At 35.2% G+C, this 22,841-nt stretch overlaps 2 protein-coding genes and 1 long non-coding RNA gene across 3 annotated transcripts; 1 reads left to right on the top strand and 2 right to left on the bottom strand.

Moving 5' to 3' along the window:
- Positions 1-370: 370 nt before the first annotated feature.
- Positions 371-2,053, bottom strand: LOC131634968 (uncharacterized). The gene is made up of 3 exons (XR_009293697.1): positions 1,567-2,053; positions 1,194-1,479; positions 371-558 (listed from the first exon to the last, which is right to left on the bottom strand). It is a non-coding gene; the product is annotated as an uncharacterized LOC131634968 (long non-coding RNA).
- A 5,865-nt stretch (positions 2,054-7,918) lies between these two features.
- Positions 7,919-11,821, bottom strand: LOC131634953 (F-box/kelch-repeat protein At3g23880-like). Its single transcript, XM_058905580.1, has 2 exons — positions 10,969-11,821; positions 7,919-7,995 (listed from the first exon to the last, which is right to left on the bottom strand). The coding sequence occupies exons 1-2, from the start codon at positions 11,819-11,821 to the stop codon at positions 7,919-7,921; spliced, it is 930 nt and encodes a 309-aa protein (XP_058761563.1).
- Positions 11,822-12,457: 636 nt separating this feature from the next.
- LOC131634952 (F-box/kelch-repeat protein At3g06240-like) lies at positions 12,458-13,564 on the top strand. Its single transcript, XM_058905578.1, has one exon. The coding sequence runs from the start codon at positions 12,458-12,460 to the stop codon at positions 13,562-13,564; it is 1,107 nt and encodes a 368-aa protein (XP_058761561.1).
- Positions 13,565-22,841: the final 9,277 nt, after the last annotated feature.

Raw genomic sequence — 22,841 nt, 5'->3', positions numbered from 1 at the left:
AAGGGTTACATGGTGCCACCATAAAAAAAGGAGAGCTCAAATTGAATTAAAGAGAAGGAAACATTTGAAGGTTCAAATTAGCATGGGAGGGAAATAAGAATTCAAATCTATTTTGGAGGAAAGACTAAGTTGGTTTAAAAAGTTCATCTAGATCCATCACTACTTCTACTTCATTCCAATATCATTCAAGACCATACATGACCAAAGTCGAGATCATTCCAAATGCTATACAAGGATCAAAAGTTACATTGTAGATTCTTCCGAAAATTACAAAAAAAGAGTACACTTTGTTTATAATCAAGTCCAAGATTTCAAACTCATTACAAATTACAATCCATCCATAATCCATTCAACAATCATTCAAGTATCCATACATAAATAGAGTGTATCTTTTCCTTACAAAATTCATTACAAAAAAAATCAAATTTCTAAACCTAGGGTGACTTGCTCCTACCCTTAGCCTTGATTCATTTTGCTCATCCAACCATGCCAAGTCTCTTTGCATTCACCAAGTTGCTTTAAACATAAACCTGTCCCTGCCACATCCATAAATCAAACCTGCAACACACAAAAATACCATATCAGTTCCAAGCCATGTCAAATTCAAGACAAATCCTATTGTCTCCACTTCAAGACAAGTTTGCACTTAAAGGTAAAATTCAAATCCAAGTCAAAAGCCAATTCAGTTCATTGTTGCATACAGCATCAGACCCACACATTCAAAAGAATCCGGTGCACAGCATACAGTAAAATAGCATGGTTCAATCCTACGGCAGCATACTTAACGAACTCAGTCACGGCTCAAAAAATAAAACTGAAATTATACACATGCAAACAGCAGGGACTAGTGAATCCAGAATCAGAAAATCAGAGAATCTACTAACTTCAAACCTCAGCTTATTCTACAGTTAACACTTAACAGTTTTACATAACAAACTTTTCCTAGCAACTAACTCAGTTTCTAACTGTCAAACAGAAGATCTCTAACTATCTCTAACCATTTCCTAACAGTTATGTTATTAACCTATAACTGCCTCTAACCGCCTCCAACCAACTTAACAGAAATTCTCTACATCTAACTGATTTTTAACAAAAACCTCCTAACTGTCATAACAGAATTCTAACAACCTACTAACCAAGCTCTAACTGAATCCTACAACAGAAAAATCAGGAAGAGTAGAGAAGTAACTAACCTTTCAATCAATTCTGATTCTCCCTGATACTATATAACAGAATCTCCCACCATTGTTCATACTTCACACGCCACTTTCCTCCACCTTCAGACTTCAACATTCATCTTGCTCCTTTCTTCAACATATAATTCTTCCATTCACTCATCATCAACTCCACGATTCACACACACACTTCATCCACCATTTTCACTCTTCAAACTTCATCTTCACTGCACCATCCTTTGAACTCACCCATTTTTACTCTCAGTTATTCACACTCCACACTTATTCATCTTCCACAATTAACCTGAAAACAGAACAGAAAAAGGAGACTCAGAAGCTTTTACAACAAAAAATCGGAAAAAAGGAAAAACGTAACAGAATTGGAAGATACCTGTAACAAACTCTTCAATCTTTTCTCCCTCTCCCTTCAATCTTCAATTCTCCATGATTCACCATACAATCGTTCATTCTTCTTCTCTATCCTACAGAACCTCCATAACAAATTCATCTCAACTTCATCTTGATCCCTATCCATCGATTCATCACAAATTCTACCAACCGATTTCTCCAATCAGGCTCTGCTCAAAAGAATCGCACACATAAAAGAACCTTCTCCATCTTCAACTCACCAATACACACAGAAATTCACATCCACGTTCTAGAATTCATCTTCCTTCAATCTTCCTCTCTATCGGAACCGCGTTCTTCACCTTCATCCTTGATCACAAAACCACCTACAATCCTCATTCACGCAACTCTTCAATCGTCGTCGCTTAATCTAAGTTCAACGTTCATCCGCAACGACGAGCACTGCTTCGCACAACATCGACAACAATCAATCATCCGCACTCGCAAAAGAAAGCCAAGGAAGACGTGGAGATGAGTTCGAATTGAAGAGATTTTTAAAAGAGATCGGGACGAGAGTTTGAGTTGTGAAATCAGAGAGGTGAGAGCGAGAGTTAGAGAACAGAGATTGGTAGACAAACGATGAAAGAGCGGAAGCGAGAACAAGGAATCGGAGAGACGGACGGAGAGGTTTTCGGCCGGAGAGGCTTAGTTCCACCGCCGCGCCGTTTCAATCGTGAAGAAGAAGAGAGAATAAGCCGAATGGTCACAAGGTAACCCTAGTCCCCTTTCTAGATAATATAATTTTATACTATAGTTTTTTAATTGAATTAATTTGAATTTAATTGAGATATAATTAGGGTTTAATGTGAATGATTAGTGTACTAAAGTCCGAATATTAATTATAATTGAAGTAGTGATTAATATTGTTTGAAACTGAATAAAATTCTGATGAAATATCTGAATCATGAATCTGATAATTAAGACAATTGGACTAATCTGAAGACAACTCGCTGGGCCACCGAATTTCATCCATGCACCTCTCTTTTGGCCCATTGCAACCCGTTTTTGGCCAATAATCTGAACCAAATAATTCACTTTGGGCCTCTGTCTGCAGGCCTGACCAACTTACTTGTCCACACCACCATTTCCAATTTTTACCCCCTGATCATATATTTTTCTTGTAAGAATTTAGGTATTGACATAGTTTTTGGTTACTAAATTTCTTTTGATAAAACAATAAAAATCATGATTTTCTAGGTAGATTTAAGTGATTTTAGGATTAATTTTAGTCTTAGAATTTTCTCATAAAAACCTCACAAGAAAAATACTAGTTTAGGCTTAGTAGCATTTAGGTTTTTTAGTATAATTTTGGCTTGAATTAGATTTCCCTTAACATTAAAAACTCATAAAAATAGTAGTATTTTTTTAGACTAAATTTGTATTAATACTTGAGTTGCTTCTTTTATGCTTTTGTATCATTTTCGTGCTATTTTTGTATAATTGTTGTGTAATTTTGTTACTTGTTTTTGGCCATATTTTTGGCCTACTTTGTGAATACCATTTTAATGCTCCTTTTAGAATTTAGTCACCATGTTAACATTAGACTTAGATTAGAATAACTTAGATTAGAGAATAGGTTAGTCCCCTTGTTCATTCTTTTTTTTTTTCAATATTAAAACATTAACAAATAGAGATGCGAATCACATTAAGAAAGTGATAGAGAAATGAGTGGGATTCATTCCCTAATCTGTTTCTCAATCACTTAGTGGCATAGAAATGAGTGGGATTCATTCCCTAATCTGTTTCTCGGTCACTACTTAATGGGAGAGAAATGAGTGGGATTCATTCCCTAATCTGTTTCTCGAACATTAATTAATGGGATAGAAATGAGTGGGATTCATTCCCTAATCTGTTTCTTGAACATTATATAATGGGATAGAAGTGAGTGGGATTCATTCCCTAATCTGCTTCTCGATCATTATACATTTTTATGTGATTCGAATCGCAAAGTAAATTCCCTTAAAAAATACCCAACCAAAAACATTTAAAACACTTAATAAAGGCTCGAATTAAAACAAAGTGACGAAGTGGTGCGAAACCTTGTATTGGGTTTTGTTCATCATGTAGTTACATAAAAAACACAAACCCAAGTTCATTTTCTTTTGCCTTGTTAGGCGCTTAAGAACAAGTTAAGTCCTTTCCAAAAGTAGGCGTATAAGTCTCCAAAGGTCGAGCATCGTAGATTGTGACCTTAACCTCTGTTCAACTAAAAAACACAAAACAAATGGAAACTATGGAGCCGAACTACGGTAGCTCTGATTCCTTGTAAGGGATACGTAGGCATTGGGTCGCGGGGCCTAAGCGAGCACACTTGTAAATAATTCCTTCTTTTCCCCGTGTTCATTTTGCATTCATTCGCATTTAGGTTTAGACATTAGACACCCATTAGATAGAAACAAACATAGGTGGATACCATCGAGTACGATGGGCGTGAGGGGTGCTAACACCTTCCCCTCGCGTAACCGACTCCCGTGCCCTGTTCTCTGGTCGAAAGACCTTGTCCTTGTTTCGAGTTAGGTTTTCTGATATTCCTTTCCCGCGATGGGATGAATATATTAGTGGCGACTCTGATCCATTTTTCGCGGTAGCGACACAAACCAATCAGTTGTAAATGGGTTTTAAAAAAAGGAAACTAAAACCTGATGGAACTATTGATAAATACAAGGCTTGCCTTGTAGATTTCTTCGATACCTTCTCTCCTGTCACTAGAATAACATCCATTAGGGTACTTATTTCAATTGCTGCTATTTATAATTTAATAGTACACCAAATGGATGTTAAAACTGCTTTTTTAAATAGTGAGTTAGAAGAAGAAATCTATATGGAACAACCAGAAGGGTTTGTGATCCATGGACAAGAAAACAAGGTCTGTAAGTTAACAAATCTCTGTATGGATTAGATCAAGCTCCTAAACAATGGCATGAAAAGTTTGATAACTTAATGATATTGAATGAAAGTGACAAATGCGTTTTTTATTAATTTGAGAATCGCATATGCACTATCATATCTCTCTATGTAGACGATTTACTCATATTTAGATCAAACATTCAGACCATTAATGATGTGAAATCATTGTTGTGTAACAACTTTGATATAAAAGATCACGAGATTCTTGGTATCAAGTTCACGAGATCCGTGCAAGAAATTTCTTAGGATCAATCATACTCTGTGGAGAATATCTTAAAGAAATGTAAATACTTTGATTGTAAGCCTGCATGCACACCTTATGATCAAAGTGTGAAACTCTTTAAGAACACTGGTGAAAGTGTGAGACAAACTGAATATGCGAGCATCATTGGCAGCCTTAGATATGCCACTGATTGTGTTAAACCCGACATTGTATATGTCATAGGATTGTTATGCATATTTATGAGTAGACCGAGTAACGGGCACTGACAAGCTATTGAGCGAGTCATGAGGTACCTTAAAAGGACCATAGAACTCAGTCTACATTATCAATAATTTCCTGTTGTACTTGAAGGATACAATGATGCATATTGGAATACTTTGTCAGGTGATTCCGAAGCTACTAGTGGCTATGTATTCAACATAGTTGGAGGAGCTGTATCTTGGAAATTAAAGAAACAGACTATCCTGGCTCAGTCCATGATGGAGTCTGAAATGATAGCATTAGCAAATGCTAGTGAAGAAGCAAGTTGGTTAAGATGTTTGCTAGCTGAGATTCCCTTATGGGAAAAACCAATGTCAGTTGTGTTGATCCACTGCGATAGTACCACGGCTATTGCAAAATTGAGAACCGTTATGATAATGGTAAAAGACGTCAAATAAGAAGAAAGCACAACGCCTTTAGAGATTGTATCTCTAAGGGAGCTGTAAGAGTGGATCATGTACGCACTGATGAAAACTTAGCAGATCCTTTGACGAAAGGATTAGCTAGAGAGAAAGTCCATAATACTTCCAAAAAGATGGGACTAATGCCTATATAGAAATGAGTTGCACATGATGGTAACCCGACCTAAATGACTGGAGATCCCAAGAAATAGGTTCAATGGGTAATAACAAGTTGTGAGTAATATGAGGCGATCATGCTAGAGTAAATAAAAGAAGCATGAATCGTGAAGTAATAAGAGGATGAGTTAATAGAAAATCTTAATGAGATATAAACTTTGTATGAGGGAGTACCTAGGCTACAGGAGTACTCTTGATAGACTCACCTATGTGATTGTAGAACTGAGGCCGGTTCCTATGGAATTTCGAGGCAGAATTCCTAGAGCCTTCACTAAACCGGGATACACGTGCAGGGCCATTAAAAGCATGGGTTATTAATAATACACCTTAAGAAAAGGTTGTGTGCGAGTTTGATGTCTGAGATAAAGTTCAAGACAATTGTGTCACTCTTGTTGAATCGGAATCCTACTTGCTACGCAAAGGTTCAAGTCGTAGACACCTCTGCTTATGCACAATCTTAGAAACGTCTAACGTTATTTCTGGAACACTGTTTTAAATTCAAGTGGGGGATTGTTGGAACATTATGTATATATTCCAATATAGGGAGATGAATTGAAAAAGTTCATTAAGTCAAGTCCCACATTATATGTTAGTTGGAAAAATTCCTTAGTCCCACATCGCTTAGATTAGAAATCATGGCTAGTTTACTTCATTATATTTCATTCCAAAACACACCAAAAACTTATTTTGAGTTTTTCCTTCCTCACTCTCATAACTCCGCGTCCTTCGAATTTTCGAAGCGCCAACTTCTCCCTCTTTCTTTCTACTCGTTGAATTTTCCGAGTATTTTCTCGAATTCTCCTTAGAGAATAATGTTAATTTCTCCTCGTTTGAGTTGAGAAATTATCAAGTATAATTTTTATTGGATTCTCTTTAGAGAATTATTGAAATTTCTCTTGGTTTGAGAAATTACTACGAATGGTCGTTATACCAGATACTAAGATGGTATTGATACCATATTTGAATGGTCCTAGTACCATCTGAAGGTGTATTACTAAGATGGTATTGATACCATATTTGAATGGTCCTAGTACCATCTGAAGGTGTATTACTAAGATGGTATTGATACCATATTTGAATGGTCCTAGTACCATCTGAAGGTGTATTTCTAGACCGATTATCTACCGTGGAAGTAGTAATCGTATAGTATAGAACTGGGCTGTTTTATCCTGGAGGCGTCGTGGTTATTAAGAGTTGCTTTGCATAATTTTGGCAGTACCACGAAACGTCTTAAAGAAAGCGTACCGATCCGCGACTCGACCCGATAATTTCTTCGGTGGCAAACTTGTTAAAATCGTGATCCAACAATGTTGGCGGGTTGGTGTGTGTTTTGTGTACTGGCTTCAAGGGCATGGGTTCAAACCATGGTGAGGCCAAAACCATTTTAAAATTGTTGGATCACGATTTTAACAAGTTTGCCACCGAAGAAATTACCGGGTCGAGTCGCGGATCGGTACACTTTCTTTAAGACGTTTCGCGGTACTGCCAAAATTATGCAAAGCAACTCTTAATAACCACGACGCCGCCAGGATAAAACAACCTAGTTCTATATTATACGATTACTACTTGCACGGTAGATAATCGGTCTAGAAATACATCTTCAGATGGTACTAGGACCATTCAATTATGGTATAAATACCATCTTAGTATCTGGTATAACGACCAGTCGTAGTAATTTCTCAAACCAAGAGAAATTTCTATAATTCTCTAAAGAGAATCCAATAAAAATTATACTTGATAATTTCTCAACTCAAACGAGGAGAAATTAACATTATTCTCTAAGGAGAATTCAAGAAAATACTCGGAAAATTCAACGAGTAGAAAGAAAGAGGGAGAAGTTGGCGCTTCGACAATTCGAAAGACGCGGAGATATGAGAGTGAGGAAGGAAAAAATCAAAATAAGTTTTTGGTGTGTTTTGGAATGAAACAAACGACTTCCTTATATAATGAAGTAAACTAGCCAAGATTTCTAATCTAAGCGATGTGGGACTAAGGAATTTTTCCAACTAACATACAATGTGGGACTTGACTTAATGAACTATTTCAATTCATCTCCCTATATTGGAATATATACATAATGTTCCAACAGTTTTAAATTGCGGTCCGCAACCGCAATTGCACCCGCAATATAGCGGATGCGGTTGTCTCCGCAACCGCATCGGACCGCAATTGCGGTGTGATTTTAAAGTCTCGCTTCCGGATGCATTAGGAACTCCGTCGGACAATTTTAATCATGTTTTTTTTAAGTATTTTCATTAAAAATCAATATATTAGAAGTCTAAAACTCAATTTACTTCTTATATAATGAAAAAACATAACATTAAGTGTTTTTCAATATACTAATTCAAACACTTCTTTTTAAAAATTCACGCCGCAACGGCCGCAATGCGCATCGCAACAAGCGCAATGACCGCATTCGCAATATCCGCAACCGCATCCGCAGCTGCAACCGCAATTTAAAACCATATACACACACAAATCATATAATACACAAAAATCATATAATACATACTAAACAAACTTATATCAAGAAATAGATTATGTGTTAGATAAAAAACATTGTAGCATTTGATGAAATTTCAAGAACTCAAGTAGACAGAAATCATTCATCAACACACACATAGATCTACAAGTAATGATTCTTCATTAAACATATGAGGAAGAAATAAAATTACCTACACGGTGTGATCAATTTTTAAGAACCAAATGATTACATCGGAAAAGATTTAGTGTTGATTGAATGCGGGTGTTGTGGTGACTCGGATGATGGAGGAATAAGCTCCGGTTACAGTGTGAAGGTCACGATGGTGGCAGATCTGTAGAAGTTGAGAAACAAGGAAAAAGTAGGTGGATGATTGTGGTGAAGCTCTGATTGCAGCAGACGTTGAGAGTTAGCTCAGAGATAGTTGTAACGGTTGCAGATCGGAATCTTAAAGATGATGTTCTACATGGTGGTTTTATGAGGAAGTTTGAGGCAATTTGTTACTCATTGTTTGAGTATGGAGATGCGGTTTGGTGTTGAATAAAATACGGTTATGTTGTAATGATTTGGAAAATGGGTATAGAAGGTAGACAACGGAGGCACATGACGATGGAGAATCAGTTCGAGGATGTGTCGGTCTGGGAATCAAAGGGATGGTCGGATAACGTGCAGAGGTAACGCTCGAAGAAGCTGCATAATCGAAAAGAAACAGTGGAATCAAAGAGAACATGGAATGGCGGAGGAACGAAGTGAAACAAAAGGAAATAGGTTTGTAAGGCACGTTAGGGTTTTTGTGAAATGCGCTTCAGGATTTTACATCGGATGAAGAAATGTCCGATGTAAAGGCCCATCTATCACATCGGTTGGTAGCTGGCCCGATGTAAAGGCCCTATATAACAAAACTTCTTTTTATTTATCAAACTGCCACCACATTTTATTTTTCAATCATGGACTTTTTACATCGGTGAAAATCTACGCCCGATGTAAAATCCTTTATAAGAAAATTCCATTTTATTTACTAAACAGTCACTGTGTTATTTTTTTCTCTAAATCAAATATTTTTCACATCATGAGAAATAAATGTCTGATGTAAAATCCTTTAACAAATATTTTTCACATCAAATATCTTGAATCCTAATGTAAAATCCTTTAACCAAAGGTCTTATTTTGAGTAGTGGAGGCTGGTGTTTATTCCTAGTAGTGGATTGAATGAGGAGATAGCAAAGAGATCTAAATACTCGGAGGTGTGAATAAATCAGGTCTTTTTGGTAGAGAAGATTTATGGGTTATTGGAGAGTAATTTTCTTATTATGAAGTATGTTGTGTTGGTAAGTGGCCGCTAAAAAAAATTTGGTGGAATAGAAGCATAAGCAAGGAGGGTTCAGATGATTTTATTGATTGTACAAATTTTTCTTTTGACTTTTCCATTTTGAGGAGAGGTACGAGGACATGGGAATCTTAACGACATTCCATTTAGTTTACAAAACTTTTAAAAGAGAGCATTATCGTATTCTTTTACATTGTCACATTGAAAACATTTTATATCACATTCAAATTATTTTTTAATGTGAACACAAAATTGTAAAAAGAGGAATGTACTTGTGATTTGTTTGAGATTGGAAAAGTCCATAAAATTTTTGTAAAATCATCAAAGAATAACACATCATAACACCACATCGGCCGCATCAAGCCGCATCAGACCGCAAGAGATTATGCAATGTTCGCGAAAATTATTTGGTCTACCTTCTTTTTTAATTATAACATAGATTTAAGATATATTTTAAAAGGATTAGTTATATTCAAAAGGGTGACGAATTATTAATAAGATATATATGAAAATTTAGAGAGGAAATGGAAGATATGTGAAATCGAAAATAAATAATAAAATATCATATTTTATGTTCATAAATATGACTTCACGCCGCAACAACCGCATTCCGCATCACAACAACCGCAATAGCCGCAACCGCAGTGACTACAACCACAACCGCATCCGCAGCCGCAATTTAAAACCATGGTACTTAGGGTCATGATAGAAATTTCAAGAAGAAAATCAACATGAGTTTTACTTAGAGACAGAATGCCACAATCAGTGTTTTGTGAGCAACCCAATCAGTGTTCTATTAGCACCTCACTTGTAAACAAACCACACTTAGATATTGAATGTGATGTAGTCTGTAGACAATTCTTTGTTGGTGATACGTGTAAGCAAGTTAATTATGCCTTAATTCCTTGAATCACTCTTAACATACGCTGTACTGCTTTTTAGTTGTTAGTGTAGCACTGCTTTATTTTATTGTTGATCATATGTATGCTATAAGTTTTCTAAATGAAACAAACAATTTTTTTATTTTTTTTTCAAAAGGCAATTGGATTAATAAATCGCACTAGGGGTGCAACCCTCACAACACTTAAATGTAACAAACCAAGGGGAAAGACCAAACACAAACAAACGTATACTGTTGCATAAATGCAAAGAGAATTTAATTTAGAAAAGTACTGCATCTATATATAAAATACAAATCTACTCTAAAAGCATTAAATTGAGAACATCCATTTAGGAGCCAAATATATGACTTCTATATGAACTGTAAATCACCTTTCTATATGAACTGTAAATCACCTTTTCATTCCGGTCATGACGAAACAAACACTTGCAAGTATTGTTGAATAAGCAAAGAAGTGTCATGTGCATTTGAAACATGTTAAAGCTGTCTGTTATCCTTGTATCAGTGAGAAAATGTTCACCAAGTAAATCAACTTTTGTCAAATAAATTCTGCAAGACAAACTTACTTTCAAATATAAAGACACCAAACTTTCAACATAAGTCGCGCTCCTCCACCACCAAAGGTGAATGATTTTCTCTACTCTATCATCTCTCAAGTTATACACAATTGCTTTTCCATTAGGTCTGCTTGTCAATAATAAAGTACCATTCTTCTCCGAAACGCAAACTGGTAACAAATGGTATAAGCCATTAAGTGGAATTCGAAGATTATGGTAACTAATTTTAAGGAATTGAATCCAAGAGTCTTCCACTTCAAATTCCTTCATTTGCCATATAACATAATGAATTTGTTTGAAATCATAACAAAAAGAAAGACAATCATTTAACACACTTAGTTTTGGTTCGATATATGGCATTTCATCAAAATCTTTATCAAAACCCTGAGGAGGTAGCAACTGAGTATGTGTCTCTGTCCTCAAATCAAGTGAGATAATCACAAATTGCTTGTTAGTAATAATATCATTGCTAACGTAATAAGGACCAGAACGATTCTGAGTTGCCAACCAATAAACACTTCCGCTAAGATACACAGCCGAATCTTCGTTGAGATACATAGGAGAATATTGAATATATCTCCAAGCATTACTACGCAAGTTGAAAACTCTTACCTTTGTTTTCATCATCTCCACCACCTTATATATGGTAGTTGATTCATCAAAACCAAATGTGAAACTAAAAGGTTCAATTGTACTATCCTCATCATCCAAAATTATACTATAATCATCGTCCCAGGAAGAACAAAAACATAATCTTGGTGATACTGTCTTGGTGGCCGGGTTCCAAATTTGAAACCATAATTTCACAACATACTCATACTCATAGTCAATAGAGTGGCCTAACAAGCATAGCAATCCATTGCAGGAACCAACTACAAAATTGAATTCTTTGTCTTTTTTATTGTTTTTAAAAAAGTATTCATTCTCTTTCAATTGAAAGTAAGCATCCATGGGACGAGTGAAAGAGTTCAGAGATTTCTTGAACAAAGGAAAAAACGCCATGGATGCGACCGTGAAGTCATCGTCATCTACGAGCGTGATATAGGTATTTTGGGAAGATCTGTTAAGGTGCAGTTTGACGAAGGTTGGATCGGAGATGAGAGTTTTCCATGACTTACAGACACATCTGAGACGCATCAGTGACTTTACTGTTATCCATGATAACACTTCTGTAATGAGTTCATCGGGGACCGCTGGCGGTGAAGCCTTGTGTTTACGCCGCGAGGGAGATGGCGTGACGAGACTCATAGGTAACGTTAAACCCTAATCACACCTAAAACCAACTGTTACGTAATTTATAAATATGGGTTTTTCTTTAGTCAATATTTATAAATCAGGGTTTTTCTTCGCAATTTCTTTTTTTAGTTTCATTAAAAATAGTATTTTTAGTTCTAAAAATTATAATGAAATTTTGGTAAAAAAAAATGATGAAATTATTTTTATATTAGAAATTTTAATTATTAAACTACTAAAAATAACATTCGTAAATAAATAGCGTACCAAATGAATTTACTGACAAACTGAACCCTAACCCTATCAAAATTTCTAAAACCATCGCTCGAAACTCGAAAACCTCTTTTGCAACCGCAAAATCTCACAAACCTCCACATGAATCTCCAATCGAAGTGCCCTCTCATCATGTCACCATCATCATCACCGGTTTTCATTCCGCACGATCTTATCATCGAGGTGCTTTTCTTTCTTCCGGTAAAATCAGTCATTCGATTGATGTGTATGAGTAAGACATTCCACTCTCTTGTCTCTGATCCCACCTTTGTCAAATTGCATCTTCATAGATCTGCACGAACTCGAGACGTCTCACTTGTATCCAACTCCGAAGGCGATTCCGCCACCTTAAACGTTGTTAGTCTATCTCATAATCCTTCAATTCGTTTCACCCTTCCAAATGATCCTTACTTTCAACGCAACTATAAGGATTGTTTCTATATAGTTGGTTCCTGCAATGGATTACTCTGTTTGGGTTATAAAGTTAATGGTAACCGTAAAAAGATGAGCCTTCGTTTTTGGAATCCCGCAACGAGGAAATTGTCATATCAATTACGAATCACTGGTGATGCTAGACTTTATAATTTGACTTTTGGTTATGATAGTTCAAGAAACACTTATAAGCTGGTGCATTTCATTAATCGTACCACGGAGGTAAAAGTTCTCAATTTGGGTGATAATGTTTGGAGAAATATCCCAAATTCTCCTATATGTCATCATTTCGCAATGCATTTTGTGCATATGCGTGATAGTGTTATTTGGTTGGCAATATGCAATCTCCGCTCTCCCCGTCCTTACAAGTGCAAGGATATTACTATAGAACAATTTGCGGCTATTTCACTTGATTTGGGCACGGAGACACATACTAGGTTGTCTCTTCCGCAAGGTTTCGTTGAAGTGCCATTTGTTATGCCATATTTAAGTGTGTTAAAGGACTCTCTTTGTTTTTCTCATGATTTCAAACAAACTCATTTTGTTATATGGCAAATGAAGGAATTCGGAGTTGAAGATTCTTGGACACAATTCTTTAAAATTAGATATCATGATCTTCAAATATATAATGACTTGCAGTTTCGGTGTATACCATTATGCATGTCTGAGAAGACTGATACCCTATTATTGTCAAATCCAGACACTGCAATTCTCTATAATTTGAGAAATAAAAAAGCAGAGAGTATCGATAAACCTTGGAAGTTCCGTAACCATTATTACATTGAAAGCTTGGTTTCATGTCCCTGAAAGTAAGTTTCTTTAATGATGATTTATTTGTTTGGATATATTGTTATCTTATCTTTAATAACAAAACCTCTGTGGTGTAGGTTTGTATTCATGGCAATCAAAGTTATTTGATTTCATTTTAGTTTTCTGAAACATGTTCTTAATTCTTCTAGATTCATATGCTACAGATGGAACAACTTAGATAAGAGCGTAATGAATATCAGTCCATCTATTTGTTTATATTTTGCTAGCTTAATGAAAGTCAAGTACTATATTACCGCAAGTATATTATCATTTTTTTTATTAGAGTTTGGATTTTGTATAAAAGTTTAATTTTAATTGTCTATGCAATTTCATATGAGCACTAATGTAATTATTTTTTAATTTGCAACACTAAGTACTAATCCTAATTTGCCAATGTTATGGTTGACTTCATGTCTGCAACATTATAACTATGAGGTATTGTCCATTTTGAGTATTCTTCTAGTTTTTAGAAAAGTTGTTCTGTTGGATTGAGGTAGATGACTGTTGTTTATAAATTTCCATTAGCCTCGATTCTTAATTAATCTGGGACTAATTCTTTAATTTGGATTTTTTTTATTTAATATAAAAACTAAGTTTTTTTCATAATTTTCAATAAAATTAAATCTTTAAGTCCTCTAAAAATTAATAACAGTAAGAGACTATGTAGATACGCCTATGTAGAGGGTTTTATTAATAGTTTGTCATGTAAAGTTTTTGAATTAGATAGAAGTATGCTATGCGTGATAAGTTGTGTCGGATAAAAATTGTCAAAGACTTTTAGGGCTTGTTGAGAAATAGAGGTAACCCACACGATGAATTGAGAATTTTTGAATATGTGATTTTCTGTGTTAGAGATTGATCCCCTTTAGTGTAATAATAATGATGTATTTATATCCTTGGGAATCAAACATAGTCCCCTATAATTCGACGACCAGTCTAAGCGTGAGTGGTCGTTTTGCTGAAATTTAGGAGGTGCGGTTAAATCCGCGACTTCCTATGTAGCTTCTATTGGCCCATTACATGTTATATGCTCACACTTCATAGGCGAGAAACCTGGAGACTTAGGTGACACATCAATACCAAGGGCGCTCTAACCAAAATGAGGGCATTCAAACTAGTGTAAGGGAAATTCGAGAAAGTAAATGGCCAATAGCGTGCTCCTTGTCAAGTCTCTACCCTTGCCCACTAATCTCGAATGTCCCCTCAAGATTTAGTCGAGTCCTTCAAATGACACTCAGATGAGTTCCTCAAAAGCAACATAATTGTGTCCCTCGGAAGTGACTTAGTTAAGTCCCTTATGCGAGACTTAGTTGAGTCGCTCAAGAGAGACTTAGTTGAGTCCCTCAAGAGAGACTTAATTAAGTCCCTCATGCAAGACTTTGTTGATTCCCTTAGGTGATACTTAGTTAATTCCCCTAGTTAGACTTAGGTGAGTCCCCCAATCGCTCATATTGGTGTCTACAAGGGTGACGCGTTTTAGGTGGAAAAATTAAATCTACCTCAAATATACTAGAACTCAACATTTTAATTTTTTAAATAAAAGTTAAATCTTTTTCCCCGTTTTTAAAGTAAATAAACCGAAAATCTAGCTCAAAGTTTGAGCTTCTATTCTCATCCCCCTGTAATTTTGGGTTTAATTTAGAACAAAAATGGCGTTATTATTTTATTTAATATTTTAATATAATTCCTTGGGTTGTTAATCAACTGATATGAAATGTTCCTCATTAATTTATTTAACTAAAGTAGAACTCATTTTATACCTTAGTGTTTTCTACCAACCGATCGAGATATATACTTCAAACAATATTATATTCCAACATTAGAATAATGTTAACTCTCATTCGCTTTTTCTTACTTTTTTTCACCCTCGAGAACGAAATAAAGCCATATTCTTCCTCTTCTCCACTTAACAAACAAAACACCTTTCTTTACCTCCTCCACCTAATAAACTGAAACACAATTTTTCGTCTTCTCCAACTCAAACGAAGTAAACAAAGGCAGATGGAAGCTCGAATAAAGAAACTTGAACCTCAAACAAACACTTTTATTTGACCCTCTCATCACATTTATGGTATGTAAAACTTTCTCCATGACTGTTTCTGTAATATTATTATTGTTGTTGTTGTCGATGTTGTTTTTTTTCAAGTATTTGTAGTTGTTGTTTACTGTTATTGTTATCTTACGAAGATGGAATGTTCATTGTTGTTGGTTGTGTATGATTTTTATTTTATTTTTAGATGTTGTATGTGATTATGGATCGTAGTTGGATGAAAGCCAATAGATTAAGTAGAGAGTATTTCTAGAATCCGTGGGGAAAAATTTTCTGACAAAAATGGGATTTTTTATTGTCCTTGTAAAAAATGTCTAAATGCATAAAAACATCCAAAACATTAGATTTAAGGAACAAATAAGGCCAAAACATCGTATTGACCAATTTCAAATCTCTCCATGTCGAACTCCAAGTCCTATTAATTCAAAATCATTCTAAGTCCTAATGTAATATAAGCTCGCTAGCATAGCTAGCTCTTTGCTAATGTCCCGTCGAAAGAGATCCACACACTTTGTCGAAGTCATTCTCTTTTCATAAAATATTTCCTTTCTCTCTTTTGACACCCCTTCCTTAGCGAGCGTCGAATTTGGAGCTAACATGGTGCTCATTTGTTTTTCTAACCGCTTGCCAGTAATAGTGGGATTGAAGCAAGTGGGCGAGAAGCTTTTGCTTCTCTGAGATATTTTTGGTGTAGACAGTTTATTAAGCATACCGCTAATTGAAAGGGTGCATGTGTTGTTGAGGTTATGTTTTTCCCGAACTCGAAGAGAATGTGGATTCAAGATTCTTGTTTATCGCTCAAGTTAAGATGTATTTAAGGAAGAATTATCAAGTATTGGTGATGTTTGCTTCACTAAGAGTGGAGAACAATGTGAAGGCTAGTGTTATGTCGGTGGTGTGTGAATTTCGTGATGTATTTCCTGAAGATATTTATGACTTACCTCTAGAGCACGAAATTGTGTTTGCCCTAGACTTAGTAACCGATACTAGTTCTATATCGATGGAACCTTATAGAATGTCAACATTAGAGATATGGGACTTGAAGAAACAATTGGAAGTCTTGCTTGAGAAGATGTTTGTTTGAACTAGTGTTTCGGTGTGGGGAGCGCCAGTGTCATTGGTTAAGAAGAAAGATGGTAGCATGAGGTTGTGTGTTAATTATCGGCAACTCAATAAAGTTACTATTAAGAACAAGAATCCTCTTACGAGAATTGGATATTTGATGGATCAGTTAGTTTTTGTTTGCGTGTTCAATAAGATTGATTTGAAATCAGGTTATCATCAGATTTTAGTGAAGCCAGAAGATATTTTGAAGAATGCATTCAGAACAAGATATGGTCATTATGAGTATTTAGTAAATTCGTTTAGCGTGTCAACGCGCCTGGTGTGTTTATGAAATATATGAATAGAATTTTCCATCCTTATCTCGATCAACTTGTGGTTGTGTTCATTGGTGATGTTTTGATTTATTCTAAGTCAGATGAAAATCATGAAGAACTTTAGAAAGTTGAGTTATATAGTTTGCAAGAGAAGAAGTTGTATGCAAAGTTGTCCAAATGTAATGTTTGGTTGCAAGAAGTGAGTTTTCTTTGCCACGTAATTTATAGTGGTGGTATTGTTGCTGATCCGTCGAAGGATGATGATGTGTTGCAGTGGGAGACTCTGAAATTTGTCACTGAGATCAGTAGTTTTATGGGTTTGACTCATTACTGCAGAAGGTTCATCGAAGGCTTTTCCTCTGACTCAATTGACTCAAAATGGTCAAGTTTATGTTTAGGATGTAAAGTGCGAAGAAAGTTTTCAAGAACTCAAGAGGAAGTTGACATCTGCTCTAATTTTCTGCTGAATGGGTTTTCTGCTGAAAGTGGATTGAACAAGGGAACCTTTAATCGGTAATGACAAATCTAAATATGAAACAATGTTTGAAGATGAAAAATGGTTGGAATCATTAATCCTTTTGCCCACCACTATTGGTTGTTCATCAATGATGCTACATCGAACAAACTATTGTCGTTCAAACTCTATGTCATCTTCATCATCTAGTAAAGGAAGAATTACCCGCCATTCATGCTTGAATTTCCATAGAAATACTATTTTAAATGCATCCTAATTCACCCATGGATGGCGTGGATACCAACGGAGACACCACGTGAGAGTCAGACCTTTCATGGCAAGTTCATCCACTGTCATCTTTAATGTCTCTAGTGTAAGCCATTGCTGAAGTATTTCTCAGTGCAAAGCATCCACTAGTAGACATCGATTTCACCATTGCTGAGGTGGATGGAGTGTTGTATCTTTACTAATTCTTTGTCCATTCTTGTTAATGGGAGTACTACCAAAGACTTTAGAGTGGAGAAAGGCCTTAGACAAGGCGATCCCTTGTCTCCGTTTGTGTTCGTTTTGGTCATGGAGGTTCTTACGGCTCTAATGAAAAGATCAAAGGAGATAGGGGAATTTCGTGGTTTTAGTTACAAAGAGAATAAGGAGGTGGATTTGTTACAATTTGCGGATGATACTATTATTTTGGCCGAAGGAGATACCGCGAACTTATGGAGTATGAAAGCTATCCTAAGAGGTTTTGAAATGATGTCGGGATTAAGAGTTAATTTCCATAAGAGTAATCTTTATGGTATTAATGTGGGAGATTGGTATTTGGAAGCGGCTTCGTCCTTCTTAACTTGCAAAGTGGGTTCTTTACCGTTTAAATTTCTTGGGGTGAGAGTCGGAGATAGTCCTAGGAAACTATCGATGTGGAAGGATCTTTTAGTGATGTTTAGAAAACGGTTAAATGTGTGGAGAGGAAGATATCTTAGCATGGCGGGTAGAGTGGAGTTGATTAATTCGGTTCTTAATGCAATCCCGATTTATTCGTTATCTTTTTACAAAGCTCCTAAGAAGGTGTTGCAAGAAATTAAATCCATCCAAAGTAAGTTTCTTTGGGGCGGTGGTGATCTTGACAAACCTATCCATTGGGTTTGTTAGGATACGGTTTTTAAATCGCGAAATGAAGGAGGTTTGGGTGTGAGGAATGTGGAGATAATGAATGTAGCTTTACTAAGTATATGGAAGTGGCGTATTCTCACGGAAAAGGAGGCGGTGTGGCAAGATTTGTTAGAAGCTAGATATGGCAATACGAGGCTTAAAGTGTTGATAGGGGATGTCTCAATCTTGTTTAAGAAGGAGTCACATTGGTGGAGGGATTTAATAATCTCGGATAATTACGAGAAGCTTCTTTTCGACCACTTTAGGAGTGCTATTAAATGTAATATTGGCAACGGAGCCTCTATACCATTGTGGTACGCGTCATGGGCGGGTCAAAAATCTCTGATGGAATCTTTTCCTAATTTGTTCTCTCTAGCTGAAAATTATTTGGATTCTATAGATCTTGCAGGGGCTTTTGTTGAAGGAGTTTGGTGCTGGAATTTTTCTAGTTGGTTCGGAGAGGGGAGTACTGCGGCCGCTTTAGCAATGGGAATGCAATACTCCGATAGGCCTAACCAAAGGGCAGCGACTGCTGCTACTGTGTGCAGTCCGGCTGGTGCTGGCAGCGCTATAGGAGTTGCACAAACCTCCGGCCAGCAGCTGATAGTGGCGTTAAAAGCCCTGCTAGTTGTTCTGAATTGTGTGCCGGTTAAGGAAAATTGCAAGGATAGCTTCTCGTGGGCTTTGTCTTCTAATGGGTGTTTTTCGTTAAATCTTGCTACGAGCTTTTTAAGGCTTCTTTATCCGGCCCTCCATTGGAAAGTAATAAGGTATTGGCCTTAAACTATTTATGGAAATTCAAAGTTCCTTCAAAAATTCTATGTTTTGGTTGGAGATTTTTATTAAATAGAATAGCCATTAGAGATCAATTGGTGAGAAGGGGTGTTATGGTGGGAGGAATTGATTCTTTTTGTGCTTTATGCTCTACGGAGGAGGAAACATTATCTCATCTTTTCTTTTTGTGTAATATTTCTATTCGCATTTGGAGAAGGGTGTTTATGTGGCTTGATTTATCCGAATTTTTGTCTCTTGAGGAGTTTGGGGCTTTCTTTTATAATTACGGGAAGATTCCTTGCTTAAATAAGCGTATGATTGTGGGTACTGTTTGGCTTGCTACGGTTTGGATGATTTGGTTAAAGCGTAATGCGGCGATCTTTAAAGAGGAAGATTTTAGCTTTGCCGAATGCATGTCGGAGATTGTTCTTTACTCATGGAGGTGGTTATGTGCCTCTCATAAGAGAGTAAATATTTGTAATTTTTATTATTGGAATATTCTCCCGCTTCTTTGTTTTGAGAGGTAGAAGCTTTCCTTCTTGTATCGGGGCGGAGCATCTCTTTTGCACCCTTTAATTCCATCACTTATTTAAAAAAAATCATCAAATACTTATCACTATTTCCAATTAATTAGCCAGCGAGCTCTCAATGAAAGGACCAACATTATGGTTGGGAAATTTGATTACTTTACTTGGAGGGTGGAGAGCCTACTAAAAAAATATAAAAAGAAAATACTAATTTCTCATTATATAATTTCAAATCCCTCAGTGAGAGAGAACCATTTGTTATGAAGATGTTTTTTGATGCAGAGAGAAAATAACATTAAAAAGACTAAATTATTCTAAAACTAACTTTTCCGTTAATTTTTTTTAATGATAATTACATTCACCATTCACAAATTTATAATATTTATATAAATCAACTACTCACTATCTAATCATTAAAGAATGGTGATTCACCACCATTAATCTTAATAGACTTATAGAACTTGAGCTTAAATTATTACAGCATTTCTTTGCAACTTTCGGACACTTAAACCTTCATTTCTTTCAATCAATCATTTCTCTTTCATGGCATATGCATAGCATTGGATCAACTAAACACTTTTTTATCAAATCTCTTTCATGGCATATGCATAGCAATGGCCCTTGGATCAACTAAACACATATTTTATCAAATCTCTTTCATGACATATGCATAGCATTGGATCAACTAAACACTTTTTTATCAAATCTTTTTCATGGCATATGAAAGAAATGAAGGTTTAAGTGTTTGTGTTCATTTCTCTTTCATGGCATATGCATAGAATGGCCCTAATGAATGGGTTTTCTGTTGTTTGTGTTCACTTTGTTGATATGTCAAACCTAAGAGATTGATTGAATTTTTTTTTAAGCAAGTTATATTGAAAAAGAACGAAAGTTCTTAGAACTCGGTTACTAAGAGATTGATTGAATATTTGTATGTTCTTATTTCTTAATTGATTTAATTTAATTTAATATATGTTATAGAGATGGTATGAAATATGAAATTTATAATTTATTATTGAAGTTATTATTTTGTAAATTAAGAATAATTTTTTTGTTCATTTTGATTTTGTCTAGTAAATAAATTAAGGAAAGTGGCATGGTGGATTGGTTTAGAAGATTACAAAGTAGCATCTTTTAAGGAAAGTTTCTTAAAATGGTCTTCGTTTGGTAAGTCGAGAAAGACCAAGAAGGGAAAGGAGGGAGTAGTTTGGTTGGCTTTATGTTGGACTTTATGGCCGGTTTGAAATGGAATCGTTTTTAATAGCGATACTTGGAATTTACCGGATATCATTTGGAAGGTTAATTAAAACCTTGGCGTGGAGATTGGCCTTTATCGGAAAATTTAACCAACCCAATTACAATTTCTACGAGTTTAACAAAAACCCAATGTTTTATTTATCTTAGATTTTAATTGGTGTGTAATTTTTCAATCAGAACTTTTCTTGGAGTTATCTTTTGTATCATGCTTGGAGAACTTTGGATCTCATTTCAATATATTTCTTGATTACAAACAAACAAACAAAAAAGTGAACGGTACTAAACCATGGCTCCAAATATAAGCTATGGTTTTAAATTGCACTCTGCAGCTGCAATTGGTAGTCACCGCAACTGCATCGGACCGCAATTACAGTGTGATTTAAGATTATGCATGTAGCCGAATTAGAAGTTACAGACAATTTCATCCATGTTTTTTCAAGTATTTTTATCAAATCTCAATTTTTCAGAACTGCAAGACTCAATTTAGAATGAAAAAGCTATTTAAAAAATTTTCTTTCAAACACTTTTTTATAAAAGTTCATGCCGCAATAAGTATCGCGGCAACCGCAATATAAAACTATGGTATAAACCACATCAAGAAAATCCCTTAATGACCAACACATCATTAACGACTATGCCATTGAACCTTATTATTTTAGAATATCCTTTTTGATGAAAAACCATTTCAAAACCTGCATCACAGTTGTTATTTTTACAACGGAACAAAATGAAAACATAAATTTAGCATGAGGTGACAGCAAACTAAGTATCATAAGCAGACCAAGTGAAAGAAAACAAAGCATTGATATGATCAATGAATATTAATGCGACAGACAAAAACATACTCCCTCAGGCCTAATTTATAAGCGAAAATTCTCTTTTAAAATTCATTATATAATGAATGTATCTTATTTGTTATATAGACTATTGTATAGTGGAATTTCATGGTTTTCTTTTCTGAACCATGATTTTCATAGGTGGTACGCTAACAAATATGACAAGAAAATGAATATTTTGTGATGTTGACACAGTTCAAAACGTGTAATGATTATTATTGTACTACATGTTCTACACATTTAAATGTTACTGAAAAATAAATTTAGAAGATCCATTCAAGATTCAAAAACATAATCTATATGAAATACTATTGTAAATGACTTTTTCGTCCATGTCATGATGAAACAAACACTTAAATGTAAAAATTTGTTAACAATATAACCAAGCAGCAATATAGTGAAAGTTAGTGGTTTTCTTTTCTTAACAACTTTGAAGTAAGTAGAACAAGTAGACAATAAAGATCTATTATATTACACATTTTGTGAGTTCTGGACAACTCAGGATGTGTAAGAATTATTATTGTACTACATGTCCTACGTACTTAAAAGTCGCTGAAAAATAAATTGAAAAGATACCTTTAAGAATCAAATAGATGGCTTATATATATAGATGTTGTAAATGACTTTTTCTTCCCGGTTATAAGAAATACACGGCCTCGTTAAGTTATCAACAACTAATTATAGCTTAACAACAAATGTGAGAATTTGTCAACAAATAATTATAACCTAACAAATATTTTAACGTGAGAATTTGTCAACAGATAATTCTAGCTTAACAAACACTTAAATGTGAGAATTGGTTTAGTTATCAATACGTATTTTTTTTTTGTCAAGAGAGACATCCACGT

This window comes from Vicia villosa, unplaced genomic scaffold, assembly GCF_029867415.1.
Source record: "Vicia villosa cultivar HV-30 ecotype Madison, WI unplaced genomic scaffold, Vvil1.0 ctg.001398F_1_1, whole genome shotgun sequence".
Lineage (NCBI taxonomy): Eukaryota > Viridiplantae > Streptophyta > Magnoliopsida > Fabales > Fabaceae > Vicia > Vicia villosa.
The sequence above is the reverse complement of the archived record's forward strand: the minus strand, read 5'-3'. Positions and strand labels throughout refer to the sequence as shown.

Excerpts from the sequence above, each read along its gene's own strand:
- LOC131634953 (XM_058905580.1), bottom strand. The coding sequence starts at position 11,821 with ATGGCGTTTTTTCCTTTGTTCAAGAAATCTCTGAACTCTTTCACTCGT. Across the intron at positions 7,996-10,968 it reads TTGCGTTTCGGAGAAGAATG|CTGCGGATGCGGTTGCGGAT; the intron begins GTACTTTATTAT and ends TTGCGGTTGCAG.
- LOC131634952 (XM_058905578.1), top strand. The coding sequence starts at position 12,458 with ATGTCACCATCATCATCACCGGTTTTCATTCCGCACGATCTTATCATC.